The sequence below is a fragment of the Halichoerus grypus genome, chromosome 2 (assembly GCF_964656455.1).
Source record: "Halichoerus grypus chromosome 2, mHalGry1.hap1.1, whole genome shotgun sequence".
NCBI classification, from domain to species: Eukaryota; Metazoa; Chordata; class Mammalia; order Carnivora; family Phocidae; genus Halichoerus; species Halichoerus grypus.
The window spans coordinates 120182929-120202499 of NC_135713.1; the positions used below are offsets into that span (position 1 = coordinate 120182929).

General features: G+C 45.0%; 1 protein-coding gene across 4 annotated transcripts in view; it reads left to right on the plus strand.

Annotated features, from left to right (window-relative positions):
* SIL1 (SIL1 nucleotide exchange factor) overlaps positions 1 to 19571 on the plus strand; it is a 249978-nt gene that overhangs the window by 53557 nt on the left and 176850 nt on the right. The window contains exon 1 of one of the 4 annotated variants that reach the window (XM_036088845.2): positions 19004 to 19102. The exons of the other annotated variants lie outside the window; for them this stretch is intronic. Within the exon in view, the coding sequence (XP_035944738.1) occupies positions 19101 to 19102 (2 nt within the window). The 5' untranslated portion in view covers positions 19004 to 19100. Of the gene's footprint in view, positions 1 to 19003; positions 19103 to 19571 lie in introns of those variants that run through there. 4 annotated transcript variants of the gene reach the window in all.

Here is a 19571-nt window from a genome sequence, read left to right on the forward strand (position 1 = left end):
CTTGTGAAAGGTCGGGGAGGCACAAACACACTGACCCGGATTTTGTGTTCAAGTTGACTCTTTCTCTTTGAGATTTACAACTGGTTCAGTGTAGCAGTGGGGATGGGAGTGGGGAAAAAGCCCCCGAAGCTACTACCCCTCATTATATTGCTCTCAAGCTGAGTTTCTAAAAAACCTGAGTACCGTCGTTACAGCCTGTGCCTTACTTCTCTGAATGAAACAAATAGGCCAAAACCTTATCATTGGGTGGGAAAACCAGTCTGAATTGGTTTAAAAAAAGAAAAAGAAAAATTAAAGAGTCTCTTCAAAGAAATGCTATTGTCTTGGGCGCCTGGGTGGCTCAGTTGGTTCGGCGACTGCCTTCGGCTCAGGTCATAATCCTGGAGTACCAGGATCTAGTCCCGCATCGGGCTCCCTGCTCAGCAGGGAGTCTGCTTCTCCCTCTGACCCTCCCCCCTCTCATGCTCTATATCATTCTCTCTGTCAAATAAATAAATAAAATCTTAAAAAAAAAAAAAAACCCAAAAAACAAAAAGAAATGCTATTGTCTTAAATTTTTTGGCAAGCCTCTGCAGTATCTTTTTCTTTTTTTTTTAAGATTTTATTTATTTATTTGACAGAGAGAGACACAGCGAGAGAGGGAACACAGCAGGGGGAGTGGGAGAAGCAGGCTCTCCGAGGAGCAGAGAGCCTGATGCGGGGCTCGATCCCAGGACCCTGGGATCATGACCTGAGCTGAAGGCAGACACTTAACGACTGAGCCACCCAGGTGCCCCTGCAGTAGCTTTCTTACCTAGTCTTAATGCTTCCCCTGTTTCCTGTAACTGCTCCTGAGGTATTATGGAAGGCTCCTCTTACACCTTACTTTGGTTTCCTTTAGGACATTGTGTACCACTGCCCCTTGGGGTCTTCCTAAATACAGTGCTCATTGGAGAACACTCATGCTTAGAAGCCTTCGGTGGCACCACCTGGCTGCTGCTGAGTACATTCTAAATGCATCCGTTGTCCAGGTGTTCCGATGTTCCGTGCCTCTCACGGTGTGTCCCTGTCCTACCACTTTAATTATATTCTCTACCATTACCCACATGTATCCTTTGCTCTTGATAGACTGGTCCATGTGGCCCTCTGAACATGCCTCATGTTTGTGACTTGGCCAGTTCTTTTGCCCAGAGGTCCCCTCTCCTTTGTTTCCGACTTAAACTGCACAGCTGTCTTCTTCAGTGAGCCTTGCCTGATACCTCCTCATCTGTATCCCCATAGCAACACTTTGATTATAGAATTTGGCATACTTTATCCTGGTTAGTTATTTTGTCTCTTATTATATGAGCTTCTCAAGGACATGGGCTATGCTTTATTTTGTGTCTCCAGCATAATGCTGAGTGTAACACGGACACCATAAACATTTGTTGAACGAAGAAATACGTGAAAGCCTGAGAAATGGTAACAGTCCTGTTCAATTCCCAATTCTTTCCTGGAGCATTCCTTGAACCCTAGTCACAGTGAATCTGGCATGCTCAACTACCAGAGCCCTTGGTGTCTGAAGCAGTCCGATTCTGTAGAATAAGTCTCCTCTTCCCAAATGGATTAGAAATTCCTGGAGGGCAGAAAGTGCATCCCTCATTTCTCTTTGTGTACCCAGCCCCCAGCACAGTTCCTGGCACATAGAGGGTGTTTAGTAAGTGCTTATGAATGTAGGAGTCCTGCTCTTTGTCAGCCGATGTGCCTACCTCAGCCTCCTCTGTCACTCACTGGCCAGGGGTCTCCAACTCGAAGGTGTTTTCAGGGTCAGGGAGGGAACAGTCAGCGTGAGCCACAGGGAATTGTGGGCCTGTGTCAAACTGGAGGGCTCCTGTGTTCCATGAAGGGCAGCTGCTGCTCAGCCTATGGTCATGAGTGAGTGTGGCTCTAGTGTCCTTACCTTACATTACAAGAGAAGCGGGATTTTTATGTGAAATCCCCAGGGACTATGAAAGTACATCTGTGGTCCAGATTTGGCATCAAGGCTACCCATCTGTGATCTTTGGGTAGAGCCTGAAATTTGCATATTTAAGCTCCTTGTGGAAGAAGAAAGGAAGCGGAAGACATAACCTGAAAGCTTTTGAGGGAGTTCTGTTGAAAGCCTAGGTTTGGTTGAGAGTGTCCTCTTTTCTGTGGGTAGTAACGTAGTCTCTTGAGCTAAGTCCTACAGAGACCTCCTGTTTTGCTTCATCCTCCCTTGTATTCTGTCCCTAGAAAGATGGTGACCCAGGGACTTAGGTGATTTTTACCTTTTTGCCCAGCCTCTGCCGAGGCAGATTTGATGGTTCTTGCTTCTAGGCTACTTCTGAGGGTCTGGTGGTCAGTCTGGTTACAGACTGAGGTCCCAGGAATCATTCCTGTTAATGGCTTCTTTGAGAAGGAGTTCTGAATGAACCAGCACAAGTGAAAGGGAGGTATATTGTACAAAATTATTGCCTAAATGTGGTTAGCCAAGGGGCAAAGCAGTATAATAGCCAGGAGGGGATCTGTACCTCCATGGAGGCTTTTGCAGGGCAATATCTTACCCTCTGGCTGCCCTGTTCTTTTCATAGTCCCTAAGGCCTCTGGCAGAGCTTACTTGCTTGGCATTACCTTTTAGGTTTGAAGGTGTTACCACCATTGATACCTCCATCTGAGGCAGAAATAAGCTGATTGGATTATCTCTGGAAGAATACATGAGAAACTGAAAAGAGTGTTGTCTTTGGTGAGGGGCCCTGGGTGGCTGGGCAGTGAGGGGGAAGAGAGGCTTAATTTTCACTGCATACCTTTGTGTGCTTTTTCAAATTTGAGCTGTGCGCATATATTGCTAATATTTTATTTTATTTATTTTATTATTTTATTTTTTTTTAAAGATTTTATTTATTTATTTGAGAGAGAGAGAATGAGAGAGAGCACATGAGAGGGGGGAGGGTCAGAGGGAGAAGCCGACTCCCTGCCGAGCAGGGAGCCCGATGCGGGACTCGATCCAGGGACTCCAGGATCATGACCTGAGCCGAAGGCAGTCGCTTAACCAACTGAGCCACCCCGGCGCCCCTATTGCTAATATTTTAAAAAATGTCCCTGGGCAGACTCAAGTGTGGTCTCCTCTTCAAATTCCACTCTGTCCTCACTTTATTCCTTAACTGTGGGTTCTCTGTAAACACCTAGAACCAGTAACTGTAGATTGTCCCTTGGAGGTGATAGCCTTGTTTTTCTGTTCCTCAGAAGTGTCTTAGGCTTTCTCAACCAGAGGTCTTCGGAATAACTATCAGGCCTAAAGTACGCTCAACATTTTACTGTTTATAAAAGGGCTTTCATGAGGTGCCTGGGTGGCTCAGTTGGTAAAGCGTCTGCCTTCGGCTCAGGTCATGATCCCAGGGTCCTGGGATGGAGTCCTGTATTGGGCTCCATGCTCAGTGGGGAGCCTGCTTCTCCCTCTGCCCTCTCCCTGCTCATGCTCTCTCTCTCTCTCAAATAAATAAAATCTTAAAAAAAAAAAAAAAAAAAGGCCTTCAAATAACGGATCTTTAAAACATCCCCATTTCACAGAGATGAGAAATTGAAGTTTAGAGAGTCTGAATTACTTATACTTACTGAGGGTTGTACGGTTAGGGTAGGGCTGTGACTAATCCAGGTAGCCTTACTTCATATTCCTGCTCCTTGCTCTTAGTGCTTATGTCAGTGAGGTAGTCTTCCCTTTTTGGAATTCTCTTACAGGTTTTCAGAGCTGTTTCTGTTGGGGCAAGAGTAGAGCTGTGGTGTTGTGCTTTATTTTTTCAGTTTTAGCTTTCACCTCTTCAGGACTCTCAGTGATATAGGCCTGTCTTCTCTGGAAAAAAGTGGTCAGTAATAGGTTTCTCCAATTTCTACTTAAGGTAGACTAATGCTTCGTTGGAGCGGTATCTTTTAGGGAAGCTTGAATTAACAGTTTTCTTTTTTCTTTTCTTTGCTGAGTATTATTGCTGCTGTTAGGCAAAGGGCTTTGTTTCTAGGTTACAAATCTTTTTAGCAAAGAAGTAAGTGTGGAATAGAACTGGAAGGACTCATGCTGTTCTTGGATATAATTTAATGCTCCACATCCCAGAGAGAGTAAACATTGTAAAGTACGCAAGATGGGTTTGGATTAATATCCTGACAACATATGGCTTGGCATGTAGGACACTCCTGGGAGACCTTCCTCACCATACATTGCCTGCCTTTGCCGGGTGGCCCCTTCCCACAGGTCTTCCCAGCAGCTGTTGTGCACCTGGGTGAATCATCAGCTTTCCTAAGCTTTGAGGTCGGGGGGAACAATGTTAACTATTGAAAGCCTTCACATGGGAGGTGAAATAAACAGACAACCCTGGGAGACTGTGTTTTAGTACTACTTAGCTTTCCCTGAGTTTGTCCAGGGTATTCACTTCGATTAGAAACACTGGCTGATCCTCACCACTGGTCTCTTCAGAATACAACCCTGAAAATCATCTTGCCCTTTCTGCTCTCCTGCCACTGGCATCATGGGTATATAAGGTCTCTGAAAGCTCTAGAGAGGTGGTGGGCAACATGGAAGAAAGGCTCAGTTGCTTCTAAAGACCAAGCAGAAATCCTTCATTTTTTTACCTTTTCTATTTCTACTTAAATCAAAATTAGGTTACCTTCAAAGAGAGTTCTGTACATTACTGACAGAGCTCAGAGTGGGAGAGGCCCTTGGTACCTCCTTTGCAATCTCCGAAGAGAGCTTGTTGGGGGCTTGTAGAGATCATGCCTGGGTTTTCTTTTGCTCCCCCAGCCCTGACCTACACTGTGCCAAGAGAGTTGCCTCAGCTGATGGCTTGGTCACTGGCTGGCAGCTTTGTGGGTCTGGAAACTCAGCCAGTTCCCCCAGGTTTAAGTTCCCGTGGGCTCTCTCAAGCACATGAAATTCATGAGCCCATTCAGCTATAGTTCCAGTTAACTAATTAACTCTAAGAAACATGCCTAGCAAGTTGACTTGTGTGGACAGGCGGGTTAGTTGTCTCCTCTCTAGATAAGGTTAGCTGGAAGCCAGCTCACCCCTGGAGGAAGTCAAGGTGAAATAGGGTGGAAAGCTCTTGGCTGTAGCATCAGATATATCCAGATTTAACCATGTACTAGCTATTAGACTTAAGAGAGTTATTTAATCTGTCCCTTATTGCTTCATCTGTAAAACTCCCTGAGCTTTTCTGATATGCACACAGTATGCATTCAGTATATGTTTTGTACCATTTATTCACTTCTTCCCTCTCTCTCCTCACAGCATTGTACTTTTAGGGCTATATCTGTATATCTGCAGGCTATTCCTGTTACTGTCTTGGGGCTCCAGAAGTTTCTTTCAGAGAGACTGAATTTAATTCTCTGGGTACCTTTTGGTGTATTCTTCACAGACCACAGCCGTTTTTTTACCGCAGGTTACAGTAGGAACAACTAGATTCTAGCTCTCATCAGTTGGTTCCAACCTAAGGAGTCTTTGTGGTTACCATCCAAGCTGCAGTTCTTTGTAAAGACCCGCTTACGTGTCAGATACTGCTGGGCTATGGGAATTTAGCGGTGAGTGAGATAGGGTCTTTGCCCTCAGTAATACCTCTCTAAACCCATCCTTGGTTGGGCTACTTCTTTGGGTGACTAGTCTTGTTCGTTCTTTGTTGATTCATACTGACTTGCTTCTGAGAGAGTAATCTTCTCCCTAGACCTAGGGGACAGTGCCCCTTTGTGCAGCCTGGGCCTTGCCTGCTGGCTTGCCTGCTCTCAAACAATGAGAGCAGCGTGCTGAGGCTGGAGGAGAAAGCCCCGCAGGCTACTACTGCCTCGGCCACACATGTCCCGAGAGCCTGTGCTTGGCACTCTTGAATGTTCCTTTTCTCCTTGCACATAGATTATAGTGTTCACTGGTAATTTAAATTTCAAAAACCTTCCGCCACCCCTCTCCGCCTTAAAAAAAAAAAAAAAAAAAAGGCTCTGTGTATTACAGGGTGGAGAACAAAGCAGGCCAGCCCTGGTTTCCCGGTGGGGTTTGTTTGATCACGTGTAATATTCTGCAGTCATAGGATATCCCATCTTGCTCTACCTTGTTTGTCATAAATAGTGTGGCGGGTAGATTTAGGGGCTTTGGCTGACAGGAAGTTGTACTTCTCCACTTTGGACTCCAGACTGCATTCTGGCCCCTTGTGGGCTCTGTATATAGAAGGCCCAGCAGCCAGGTTGATGGATTTCTCAGTTTCAAAATAGGGGCCTGAGGATAGTCCTCTGCTCTATCCTTCTCTCTCTGTTGCCAGTTTTCCTGGCAGTTGGCAAGAAGTGTGTGCGGGGAAGAAGAACCATGAGAGACGATGGACTCTGAAAAACAAACTGAGGGTTCTAGAGGGGAGGGGGTTGGGAGGATGGGTTAGCCTGGTGATGGGTATTGAGGAGGGCACGTTCTGCATGGAGCACTGGGTGTTATGCACAAACAATGAATCATGGAACACTATATCTAAAACTAATGATGTAATGTAGGGGGATTAACATAACAATAAAAAAATTAAAAAAAAAAAAAAAAAAAAAGAAGTGTGTGCGGGGAAGCAGGCAGAATTGCTCTCTGAGAACCATTTATTTGAGAACTCCCAGCAGAAAATTGCATTTGCCTCTCCTCCTGCTCTTTCTGTGGTATGTGGTCTTGTGATTCGGTACTGCTTGTTCCTGTGCCGTACGGAGGCCTGAGTATGACTCCTCTAGCCCTGTTGGGGTTTTCATCAATAAATTGCTTGCTGACTGGTCTTTCCCCTGAATTCCATCACTTTCCCAGGAGCAAGGGGGTGTGTCAACATTTGGGGACCTATTTGAGCCTCTCTTTCTGGCACTGTGGCCACTGGAACCATGGTGGCTGAGCCCAGATGAGCTGTGTTTCCCACTGCTGCTGGAGCTGGGCATTGGCTACAGTTGGATTTAGCTTTAACAGTCACACTAGAGGCTTGGTTGGAAAGAAAAGAGCACTGCATAATTATTGCTTATGTACCAGTTAAACCTATCAGCCAACAGATGTCAAGTGCAGGAAAAAAGTGCAATAATGTTATTATAATGGCATAATAGTTATCATTATAATAATCAGCTGGCATAGCTTTTGATAAGAGGCAGATCCTGAAAGGAGTGCAGGGGGAAGGGTTAACCTTGAACTACGGCACAATGAAGGGGTGCTTCACCTTGTAGGAGATGCTGTGTGAATGTGTGTGATTCAGGTATGGGGTTGATACCCTTTCTGCACAGCTTGAGGTGGTGTGGAGACTTCCACTGGGGTTGTCTGCCCTGCGGGTATTGTCTTTCTCATGGTGCCAGGGAACACCTGCCATCCTTTGGTTTAAGGTGCCCTGGGTTGCAGGATTACCATTCCAAGCACCAGGCACCGGTGGGTTCTCAAAAAGGCAGAGATTTCATCCCTGTGGATCCATTTGGAATTTTCAGAAAATCTAGCCTCATCCCCATTAGCTACAAATGATGAACTCCCCTCTCTTTAGCGCACTGTACTCTGTACCTAGGGTGTGGTGGTGTACCTCAGCTACGTACATGCTTATTGTGGTGGAATGTGCTCATGGAAGACAGCCTTTCCTTACCCAGGAAGCTCCATTCTGGTAAGGAGGTGGTGAAGGGGTGGGGAGCAGAGCTGGGCTCATGGGTCACCCACAGAGGCAGCTCTAGGGTAGGAGAAGAGTCTTTGGATTCAGGCAGACTTGGGTTGTCTCCTGACCTCGCCGTTCACTAGCTGTTACACAACCTTGCTGAGCCTCAGCTGCCCCTCTGTGTGTGTGTTCATTTATTTCTCACTGTTTTTCACTACCAGTCCTGTCTCTGAAGTACCTGTCAGTAAGCAGTTCTCAGTAATTGGTTCTTCTCCTACCCCACCCTGCCCACCTACCCTAAAGAGTAGAATAAGAAAGAAGGGACAAGACCCTCCTGCTTCCTTAGGGAATTGAGGCTTTAATCTGAGCTTCATGTGAGCTTTTTCAGGCTTTGGGGTTTTTGTTCAGAGCCATACTAGAATTCCTCTGGAGCTGCCTCATTGGGAGAGATTTTGATATTTAATGTTTGGGCAAATCTCTGCCTTATCCAAGGAGTGAAAGATGGTGTTTAAAATCCCATTCAGGGATTTTCTGCTTCAGCCCCTTGCAGTCTTTATCCCCTCCCCTTTTTCCTTTGGGTGGGTCACTTGGGGGCACTGCCTGCTTTGAGGACCATTTGTTTTTTGAAGAAACTGTTAGTTGTTTGGCTTAGTCTCTTTACTGAGTAGAGATTTTTGTGTTTCCATCTGCCTGGGCCTTTCCTGTGGACTTTTATTTTGGAAGTCTGGAGCACTCAGACAAGGTGATATCTTTTTAGACTATTTTTGGCTGTAGGCCAGCTTATCACTATGGCTACCACCTGCCTGAAGAATGGCAGGACATCAGCAGTCACTTCTATCAGAAATTTGGCAAAGAGGAAGGGCAAAGGGGAAAGAACAGTTTGGCTTAAGGTCACAAGGGGAGAACAGCTTCTCTAAGCAGAACCTTTTTTTTTTTTTTTTAAAGCTTTTATTTATTTATTTGACAGAGAGAGACACAGCAAGAGAGGGAACAGAAGCAGGGGGAATGGGAGAGGGAGAAGCAGGCTTCCTGCCGAGCAGGGAGCCTGATGTGGGGCTTGATCCCAGGACCCTGGGATCATGACCGGAGCCGAAGGCAGATGCTTAACGACTGAGCCACCCAGGCGCCCTCTAAGCAGAACCTTTTGATTTGGACAGAACTTCATTTCCCTTCTCTCTGGAATTTTGTTCTTTCTGTCAACAGACATAAATAGAACATCCTTTACCCTCCAGACACTATGGTAAATCCTGAGTCATGACCAAGTCATATGTATTTCCTCCCTAGGGTGTATTGATGAATATAGACATTAATAAAATTATAATCACGCATAAAGGTAAAATTACAATTGTAATAAGTGTGTTGAAAGAAAGGAATGTGATACCATAAGAAATAGGACAGATTTGACTTGTTCCTGGGGTTGAGAGGGTATCAGGGAAGACTTGCTAGAAAAAGTGATCTTTGGTTTAAATTGTTAAGAACAAACATGTGTTTACTGAACAACTTGACATGAGGTTGAAAGGTGTTTCAGGCTGAGGGCCCAGCTTTTACAAAGCCTCTGGAGTGGGGTTGGGGGCAAAGAAGTGGCTTCTGTGAGGTGCTGAAAAAGTGGTTGGAGCACAGACAATGAGAGGAGATGGATGCAAGATAAGGCTGGAGGGATTGGCAAGGGCAGGCCTGGTCAGCTGTGGCAAGGTGTTTTGTATTTACCTGGAGAGCACGGAAGCCTTTGGAGGGTTGTTAGTCATGGTGGTGAGATGATTGGATTTGCAGTGTGAACAGATCACTCTGTCAGATGGTACACTGGATGTATTTTGATGAGGGAGTGAGAATGAAGATCAGAAAAGGAGCATTACTGTGATAGGTGATTTGTTTTCCTTTAGTCACCCAAATGGTAATTTTGAGACTGACCCCCCCGAAGTGTTGCTAGTCAGTGTGTTGTTGGGGCCACCTGGCCACACAGCAGACATGGTGGCTCAGGGTGCTGGCATTTGGAATCTTTCCACCTTCCCGGAAGAAGGCCTGGAGGTTTCAGGCCTGTCACTTGTTAACATCTGACAGCTACAGAGCCCTGTGTTAACCTGTTCTCTTGCTGTCCCTCTGTTGGCTGTCACTGCTGGGCAAGAGCTACCCCTTGCGCTTTGGACCACTTAAGCCACTGACATGGGCAACTACCTGAAATGTGATGTGCCAAGTTAGCAAAGCCAGCACCTGCGGTTTATGTAACATTCAGTTCTGGTTGATGTAGGCGTGCACATGTTCTCTCTTGGCAGCAGCCAATGTCTGGAAGGCTGGAAATGGGCTGTCGTAGCTCTTGCTACTGTGTAGCTAGGAAGACTGAGGTATAGGAGAGACCTGGAGTGGAAAGAAGCCTGGGTCAGAGTCACATGCTGTCAGACCAAGTGTTAAATGCATGGTGGGTGGTTTCAGACTGTAGACCAGAGCCCTTCCTCAGTGGTGCTGTAGCCTTGCCCACTGTTCCTTCACATACTCAACTGCAAGGCTGTGTGGCACAGTGGTCAGGAGCATGGCCCTTGAACTTGGGCAGACTTCAGGTAGAATCTTAGCCTCACCACTTGGAAGCTGTGTGACTTTAGACAAGTTACTTCACTTCCCTGATTGATAGTTTTCTTAGCCCTAACTGGGGAATAATCGTACATCTACCTCACAGGGTTAATTGTGAAGTTTTGTGTGTTTTTTTAAGCTTTTATTTTTATTTATTTGACAGAGAGAGACACACAGCGAGAGAGGGAACACAAGCAGGGGGAGTGGGGGAGGGAGAAGCAGGCTCCCACCGAGCAGGGAGCCCAATGTGGGGCTCAATCCCAGGACCCTGGGATCATGACCTGAGCCAAAGGCAGACGCTTAACGACTGAGCCACCCAGGTGCCCCAATTGTGAAGTATTAATGAGAATATATGAAAGGTGCTTAGGTTTGTTCACAGGGTAAATACTGAATAATTATAGTTAAGGTTTGTCTAACTTTTGTTTTATTATCTGTCTTCTGTGTGCCGGGCCCCATGCCGGTAATGGAATGAAGATGTGATCTTGGCCTTGATGTGCTCAGTCTTGTCATTTTTGCTGCTTTTGGTCTTGTTCTGTGTGGTCGTGGTTCAGCAAAACAAGGTGGTCTCCTGGGGGGTTCTTAAAGGGGATCCAGATCAGATGTCCACTTGGTGATGCTATCTTCTCTGGGCCTTCTCTTCTGTGGCCCTGATTCCAGTTTGTTTGCTGCTTGGCTGTAGAGGGTGCTCAGCTTCTGGGCGGGGGGAGAGTACCCCTACTTCCTACTCAGCCTGCACCATCTGAAACAGCGTTCTCTTTTTGCTGCCTCATGAGTGCCCATTTCTAGTAGTGAACATCCCTGGATTCTCTGGTTGGTTCCTTAAAACATTCAGTTGCTGCTGTTTCTTTTCTTTTGTAAAATACTGTGTAAGATGGTTGACCTAAAAGAGACCATGAAAAATAAGCCGGGTTGTATTTTTGTAAAGGTTTGTTTAGTACTGAGTCACTGAAGTAGAATACTCCCCAGTGGTCTCAGGGGGAAAATGACCTTTGTAATGGGATTGTTTTTTTGTGTGTGTGTGAAGGTGTTGGGGAAGGTTAATTTGATTCATTTGGTTTCTTTGGTGGCGGTGGTGAGGGTGGGTGAATGAATGGGAAGAAAGGACAAAACCTTTAACAGTCTCCAAATTGGAGCCTATATTGGCTGAGAAGATGAGAGGATGTGTTTATCCAGCGTGTCTAGAGCTGGGTGTGTAGGCCCTGACCTGTGCCCATGCTTTCTTACTTATTCATGGTGGTGGAGACTGCCATGATGAGTTTATTTGTCCCTTCATTCACTCACCATTTATGTGTATTGCATATTGTAGAAGGGAAAGGAATTCGACTTCTGTTAATTGATAGCTTTTGACCTTTCCTGGTACTTCTGTGACTCCGTTTTCTCATGTGAATAAACATGTACTGGTACCTCCTGGAGCAGTTAGGATGAAATGAGATAATGCACTGCAGGTTTCTGGCACATGGTAGATACCTCCGAATGTAAGGATTATCATGTCTTCCAAGAATTCAAACCCCATCTGGGAGAAGAGCCACAGATGGGACTATAGGTGCTGAGAAAGGCTGTCCATGGCCTGGAACGGTGAGACTGGATTTGGCTTGTTAGGGAAGGTTGCCAGGCACGGTATTTGGAGTCACGCCCCAGTCTGTGTCCCTCACTGGGTTAAGGTGAGTGACTGCTTCAAGTAGAGCAGAAAGCAATGGGCAGAAGGCTTGACAGGTAAACCAGGAGAAGTGTTGTCTCTCTTCCTCCTGTCAGGGAAGAGGGTAGAGTCATTAGAACAAAGTGGCTGGGAACCCCGTCTCTTCTGAGTCAGACTAACCTGGGTTCCAGCTCTGGCTCTTCCACATACATGCTTTGTGGCCTTCGGCAAATTGCTTCCCTTCCTCTCTGAGCTTTGGTGTCCTCATCTGTAAAATGGAAATGATAATATCTACTTCGAGTGTTGGGTGAGGTTTAAATAAAACAATGTGCAGCGTCTTTCACATAGTACATCTTCATAGATAATATTCTATCATAGCACTGATAGATTACAAAGCAATTAAACATTTTTCTTTTTTTTTTTTTAAAGATTTTATTTATTTATTTGATAGAGAGAGAGATAGCGAGAGCAGGAACACAAGCAGGGGGAGTGGGAGAGGGAGAAGCAGGCTTCCCGCCGAGCAGGGAGCCTGATGTGGGGCTCGATCCCAGGACCCTGGGATCATGACCTGAGCCGAAGGCAGACGCTTAACGACTGAGCCACCCAGGCGCCCAGCATTTTTCTTGGGAAATTAAACTCTTCTAAATTTCTGTGGCCAGATAAATTTTTTGAAAAGTCAGTCTACACCTTGGATTCAGTGATCAGCTCACTTCAATAAGTTCTTAGGGAGTATGTCACTCCCCCCTTCCTCACACCCTCTGCTGGCTTAGGGTCTTGTCCTTAGAATAAAGTCCCAGGGGCACCTGGGTGGCTCAGTCGTTAAGCGCCTGCCTTCGGCTCAGGTCATGATCCCAGGGTGCTGGGATTGAGCCCCACGTCGGGCTCCCTGCTCGGCTGGAAGCTGGCTTCACCCTCTCCCACTCCCCCTGCTTGTGTTCCTGCTCTTGCTCTCTCTCTGTCAAATAAATAAATAAAATCTTAAAAAAAAAAAAAAAAGTCCCAACTCCTTACCCTGATTACAGGCCATTCGTGAACAGATCCCGGCCTGCCTTGGCAACCACGTGTCCTAACTCGGCCCCTTGCCTTGTATGTTTTCACCACAGTGACCTTGTACAGAGGGCCTTTGCTCCAACTGTACCCTTGCCTGGAATATTCTGCCTTTATGTTCACTTGATTGGCTCCTTGTCATTCATATCTCAGTTCTGCTGTTACTTAGGAGAAGGGGCCTGCCTTTCCTCTGTTATAAAGTAACTACTTATGTCACAGTTAACATAGACATCTGATATTTTTCTTGTTTGTTTGCTTCTTGTTGATTCTCTGTTTTCCCTCCACCAGAATTAAGTTCCATGAGAATAGGGACCATGTCTGTCATGTTCACAGCTGTATTCACAGAGCTAGGAACAGTGCCTGGCTCATAGTAGATGATCAAACATTTGTTGAATGAATGAGCTTGTGAATGAGCATGGATTCTGTTATTACTCAGACTGGTTACACAGGTGTTCATATTCATACTGCTTTGTTTCGTAAATAAGTGAAACTGAGATGACTTTTCTTTCTTGTTCATGACTTAAGTGTCTCCCCCTTCCCCCATTAATTGGAACCTTCTGAGGAGAGGCAGTTTTCCCTGGCTTCAGTTTATGTGGCTCTCTTTCTTCTTGTCATTTTGTTATTGAAAAGGGGAGTTTGTGGTTGCTGGACTTCGGGCATTGATTTTTAAGTGTTCTCAGGAAGCAAGCTTTAGCGCATTTGCTTGGAATAAAACAAACATGAAAGCTCACCAGGACATGGCAAATTTATCTTACTCTGATTTTCTACTGACACTTTTTGCAATACTGCATAAGTTTTTAGACAAGGACATTAGAGAAGAATTGACAAATTGACACTGGCCAGATAGAAACAAATTCACAAAATGTGAGTGAGTAACAAGGTAAGACATGGAGAGGTCAGAGTGGGATAATGCTGCTTTCTGGCAGTGGCCTGGTTTTTCATGGGTAATAGTAATTGTATGAGTAAGACCCTAGACCGGTTAACTGTTCCCTTGGCAGAGGGCCTGTAACCTAGGGAACTGGAGGGGGGGGTGGTTGCTCAGGAAGAGGTGGAACTCCAGCCACCTTTGTAAATGTTTGGGTCCTAAATGTGATTAGTCCTCAAAGACTTGGTCTTGAATTGAGAGAATAAAGTCCCAGGCATGGATATGAGCAGGAGAGGGTGTCTGGAGCAAGGTGAGCCAGCAGGGATGGGCTTATATTGCTTAAAAGGTTTTGTGTGCATTGAGAACTGGAGCTCTGTAGGTACTAGTCTACTCATTTCCAAGGTCCCTTTCTCCCACCTAAAGCTGCCTCTAAGCACGTGGTTATCTTAACCTGTCTTAGGTATTGTTGACTTTTCCCCATTGATGAAGCTCTCAAAGAAAAGACCCTGTGACAGCCTCCTTGTCAGCTGTGTCCTTGCTTATTTTCCTCCTTTGAAGGACTTAGCCTTGTGGTTAACTCAGGGTATTTGGTCACTCTGGCAACTACCTTAAAGTCAGAGTCTTTTTTTTTAAGATTTTATTTTTGGGGCGCCTGGGTGGCTCAGTCGTTAAGAGTCTGCCTTCGGCTCGGATCGTGGTCCCAGGGTCCTGGGATCGAGCCCCGCATCGGGCTCCCTGCTCAGCGGGAAGCCTGCTTCTCCCTCTCCCACTCCCCCTGCTTGTGTTCCTGCTCTCACTGTCTCTCTCTCTCAAATAAATAAATAAAATCTTAAATAAAAAGATTTTATTTTTAAGTAATCTCTACACCCAACATGGGGCTGGAACTTATGACTCCGAGATCAAGAGTCACACTTTGTACCATAGAGTCAGTGTCTTAACGTGCTGTAGTTACCATCCTCTATCCATCTGGGGTAATCTTTAATTTCTGTTTACAGTTCTTTAGAAGTCCACTTTTAGTGAAACTCCCAACCCCCCTTACAGCAGGAATTTCAGCTATAAGCCAGCAAGATAGGTTTCTGAAGATTCTGGTACCAGAAGGTAGTAGAACAGTGGCTCTTGCGACCAACTTTCTCTGGGCTCAAAAATTATTAAGCCTCTTCTTAATTCTTTCACCTCCCCTCTTTTCTGGGCTAATTGATAATCCCTATTCCTTTCGTCTTTTCCCCTGTGCTCTGTTTCTTTGCCTTGGTGGTGTTTCTACAATTCTTATTCAGAAGAGTGTTTGCTCTCAGAATGTTTCCCACCTTTCTTATGGCCAGAGTTGTAGGTAGCATGCTAGGTTCCATCTCTTCCACCTGCCAGGCTAGAACATGTCTCTCTGATTGTAGAAATGTGGTTGGGATGGGCAAAATGCCCTTTATACTCTCACAGCCCGTTTTGGTTGTCCTCTGTAATTCAGTAACATTTAAAGATGGATTAGCCAGTGAGTCCCCAAATTGAAGATGCACTTGACATTCATGGGTGTTGATGGCCTAAGTTTCTCTGATGCCTAGTCAGGCTGTTTAAATAATTAATTAACTTACTTTTGGTTAAAAAGTAAACAAACTTGCATCTCTTTATTTTGATTTGCATTGATTTTTCTCTTCCTAAATCCTGAGTGAGAACGTCTTCAAAACCAATTGTCAGTCTTTGTGTGTTCACATGGATTTGAAAAATCAGGCCTTGCAGCCCTGCCCCCATATTCTTCACCTGTGCGTCCCAGGAAATAACAGACTGCTATAGCCCTATAAATATAGAAAACAAACTGATGGTTGCTGGAAGGAAGGGAGTGGGGGGGGGGGAGTGGGCAAAATGGGTGAAGGGGAATGGGAGATACAGGCTTCCTTTTATGGAATGATTAAGTCCTGGGTGTAAAAGGCACAGCATAGGGAATACAGTCAATGATACTGTAACAGCATTGTGTGGTGACAGGTGGTAGCTACACTTGTTGAATCACTACATTATATACCTGGAAGTAATGGAACATGGTGTGTGAGCTGTACTCAAATAACAAAAGAAATAATGGACTGCTATGGAAATAGCTCTCAAATGTTTCTGCTCTCTTAAACACACGTGCACACATGTGAACACATTCATTTTCTTAGGAATGGATGCTCCTCTAGGAGGAATTCATCCTGTTTCATGTAAATGCCTTCCATTACAGTGAAACTCTGGAGACTTTGTGAAAGGTAGAAATAGGGAGGTTTTCTTTCTTCTTCTTCTTTTTTTTTTTTCCCCAAAAGGCCTCAAAGCTCTTAAAATAAACCTTAAAGAACCTGCTACACCAAGCTTTAGCTCTGAACGCCGACACATTGCAAACCTGGTGCAGTAAGACTCCTTCTCTTCTCTGATCTTTTTCCTTTTTCTCTCTCAATTTATTTTAACATCCCCTTTCATGGTCTTACCTTTCTAGAAAGTTGATTCAGCCTTTCCTTGCCAGCTCTTAGCAGGAGAAGCATCAGGACTTCCAGCCCTAATTTATGGTTTACATTCCTTCTCCATTCCCTTTCTTTGCTGTTCCCGAACCTAATCTCGTGGCATCCTGCTGAACTCTCACCTGTCAGAACAGACAGTGTTACCTCTAGTGATAGGCAGCTTTGCAATTTGATGGTCAGTACTAGCTTAGCGATTTGGGCAGAATTTGGGAGCCTGTTTTGTGCATGTGCTGCTACCTGAGAAAATGGGGCTTTTTTCGTTTTTGGTACCATCTTTCTTTCCCACTGCCTGCCTGGCCCCAGTGAGTACTGTTGCCGGGGAAATGAAATGGAGAACTCTTTACCATGATTAATTCTGGGGTTTTAGCCGATGAAGTAACAAAATAGCATTTCAGAGCAGGATGTAAGGGAGTCTCCCTGCAGTTCCCATGGAACAAGTTGACCTTTCAGTTACATTTTTCAACATCTTTGGGGGCCCATTTGAAGGGAGCTAAAGCAGTAATTACGACTAGGCAAAGAAAACTAATCTGGAGCCAGAATATTTTAATAAGAAGCTTAAAAAACCAGAACCTGCTGATACATGATAAATAGGAATTGAAGCTTTGTTCTCTTCTTACTTAATCCTTCCCTTTTTGCATTATTATGCTTTTTGGTTTTCTTCCCAAAATGTGAGGACTTTCCATTATTCCCCTGGTGGTGGAATGAAGATGTTGGTGACTGCCTGCTGAGTCTCAAACAGGTAGAGAGAGCAGAGGTGGACTGCCTTCAGGTACTACTAAACCTTGGAGTTTTGGTTCATCTGGGGAAGGGGTAAGCTTGCTTTCATTTCCAAGTTGATTCATATTCCCCCCAAGGATTCCTTGGGACTGACTGTTTTTTCTAGATGATTCTGAGAAATAAGCAATGAAGGAAATTTTGTGGATGATTTTAAGAGCATATTTGCTAGTCTTTCTGAGCACTCAGAAGCTTAGGCAAAAGATAGTAGATTTGTCTCTTTAAGGTCTTTCCTAGGTGACGGTAGTAGGCCACCAATTCATCTGATGAATTGATGTCGTATGAGTCTGATGTTAAGAGCTTGGCTTTGGAGTTAGATGTATTTTGTAATTCTGACTCTGCCACTGTTTAGCTCTCTGATCTTGAAAAATGATTTAATCCCTCTGAGCCGCAGCATCCTCATTTGTAATAGGGGGATAAAGATGATACCTATGGCATAGGGTTGTTGTGTGCCCAATATATAGTGAGTAAATACTCCCCTGAGTATTAGGTATGGTTGTTATTTGGTGTGGAAATAACATTTGGTTGTTAGGTATGGAAAATCAGATGGAACCTTCTTGGCAAGAGAAAAGAAGGTAGGACGTTGCTTAAAGAACCTTGAAGGAAGATAAGGGGTTGAGGGAGAGGGGGAAAAAAATCATCTAGCAAAAACAAGAGTGGGAGAACTCTGGGTCCTCAAATGAGTTACCTGTTGTTTCACTACCTTAGTAAGTCCCAAGTCTTCTCCTTTGCTAATCCACCAAGTTGATTGTTCTCCTAGAAACCCTAACTGCGTAATGGCTCCTCAGCAAAGATTGAATAGCCTCATCAGCTGCAAACATCCTCCATTATCGAGACATCATTATTTTTACAAAGCACACTGCTGTGTTTTACTACCTGCATTTTGAAGTGTTATAAATAAATAAAGCTGAACCATACTTGTCAGGATAAGTTCAAAAAGTGCATTTTGGGTTGCTGTACCTTTGCCCTGACAATGTGTTTATTAGCTTGCTTGTTAATTCCAGGATTGGTTAACTTGAGGCACCTCTGGGCCAGCGTGCTCATACCAGCATTTACCCCATCGGCTTAGAGAGAGGAGTTCAGTATAACTCACTCCTTTTCTCTGTGTTCCTGGAAGTCATCAGGTGGTGAACAGGGGTAGGGGGTAAACTGAACTACTTGGAGCTGATAACTCCTTCCCAAATGTGTCTGTGCGGGGAAAGAATAAATTGTGGGCTGGATGGAGCAGAGCAACAGAGATTAGGAGCTTGGTGTTATGCAGAACAGTCAAGTGCAAACAGATTAGATGAAAGCCTTCATTAGAAAGTTTGTTATGCTTTCTCATCAGATTTTGGAATATGGGCTGTTTCACTCCCTACCTGATAATTATAACACTAAGATAATGGTTGGGCCTCTGATAAGCCTTTCCTTTGATATGGGGGAAGAGAGAGACTTGTCTGGGGGCCCTGTAGCCAGGAGCTGTCAGTGCTAATTACTTCAAGTCTTGATGGGGTCCCCCATCAGACAGAGCATAGGTCTGGCTTGGTGAGGCTGTGTGCAGAAAAGGAGCAAAGCACAGGGCTTAAGAGTGCAGACCTGGAGTCACCAGGTCCCAGGTTTGGACCCTGACTTTGCCTCTCCTAACTGGGTGTATTAGTTTCCTGTGGCTGCTATAACAAATTAACACAAACATGGTGGCTTAAAACAGCAGAGATCTATTCTCTCCTAGTTCTGGAGGCCAGAAGTCTAAAGTCAATACCACTGGGCTGAAATTAAGGTGTTGGCAGGGCTGTAGGCTCTCCAGAGGCTTTAAGGCAGAGTCTGTTCCTCGCTTTTTCCAGCTGCTGGTGGCTGCTGGCATTCCCGGGCTTGTGTTCATATGACTCTCAACTTCAAGTTCAGCTTCTTCAAATCTCTACTGTGCCTTTACATCACCTTCTCTTCTGTGACTGTGTCAAATCTCCCTCTGCCTATGTCATATAAGGACATTGTGATTGTATTTAGGGCCTGTCTGATAATCCAGGATAATCGGTTTAAGATCCTTAACTTAATCACATCTGCAAATACCTTTTTTCCTTAAAAGGTAAAATTTACAGGTTCCAGGCCTTAGGACCTGATCTCTTTGGAGGGCTGTTAGTCTGCCTGCAGCACTGGGTGACCTTGGCAAGTGACTTTGACCAATGTAAGTTTGTTTCTTTACCTGTAAAATAAAAATGCTAATCATGTATTCTTTACCTCATTTCCATGAGGCTTAAATGAGACCTTGCATGCCAAATACTTGGCACCTACTGTTATTATATCCATATATGTTCTTCATTACTGTTAAACATTACTATTATTGTTATTTAGCTATCTTCTGTGAAAGAGAGAGGAATAGTTTCTTAAGAGTGTATTTGACTTGCGACGTCCCCCTCCCCTCCCGCCCCAACACCCATCGTGGCCCTCAGAGCCCTAGGATCCCTAGGATCCTTGGCCATCACCCCCAAGTCAGCAGGTATATCCCCAAGGCCAGTTTTTTACCCAGTCCTCTATTTTTCCTCAAGGCCACTCTCTTAGCTACTCCTCCCTTTTCCTTTTTCAGTGAATGAGCTGGTGTGTGGGAACAGGCCTCACACTTCAGGGGGGTGTTAGTGTCCCCTCAAAATTCCTTT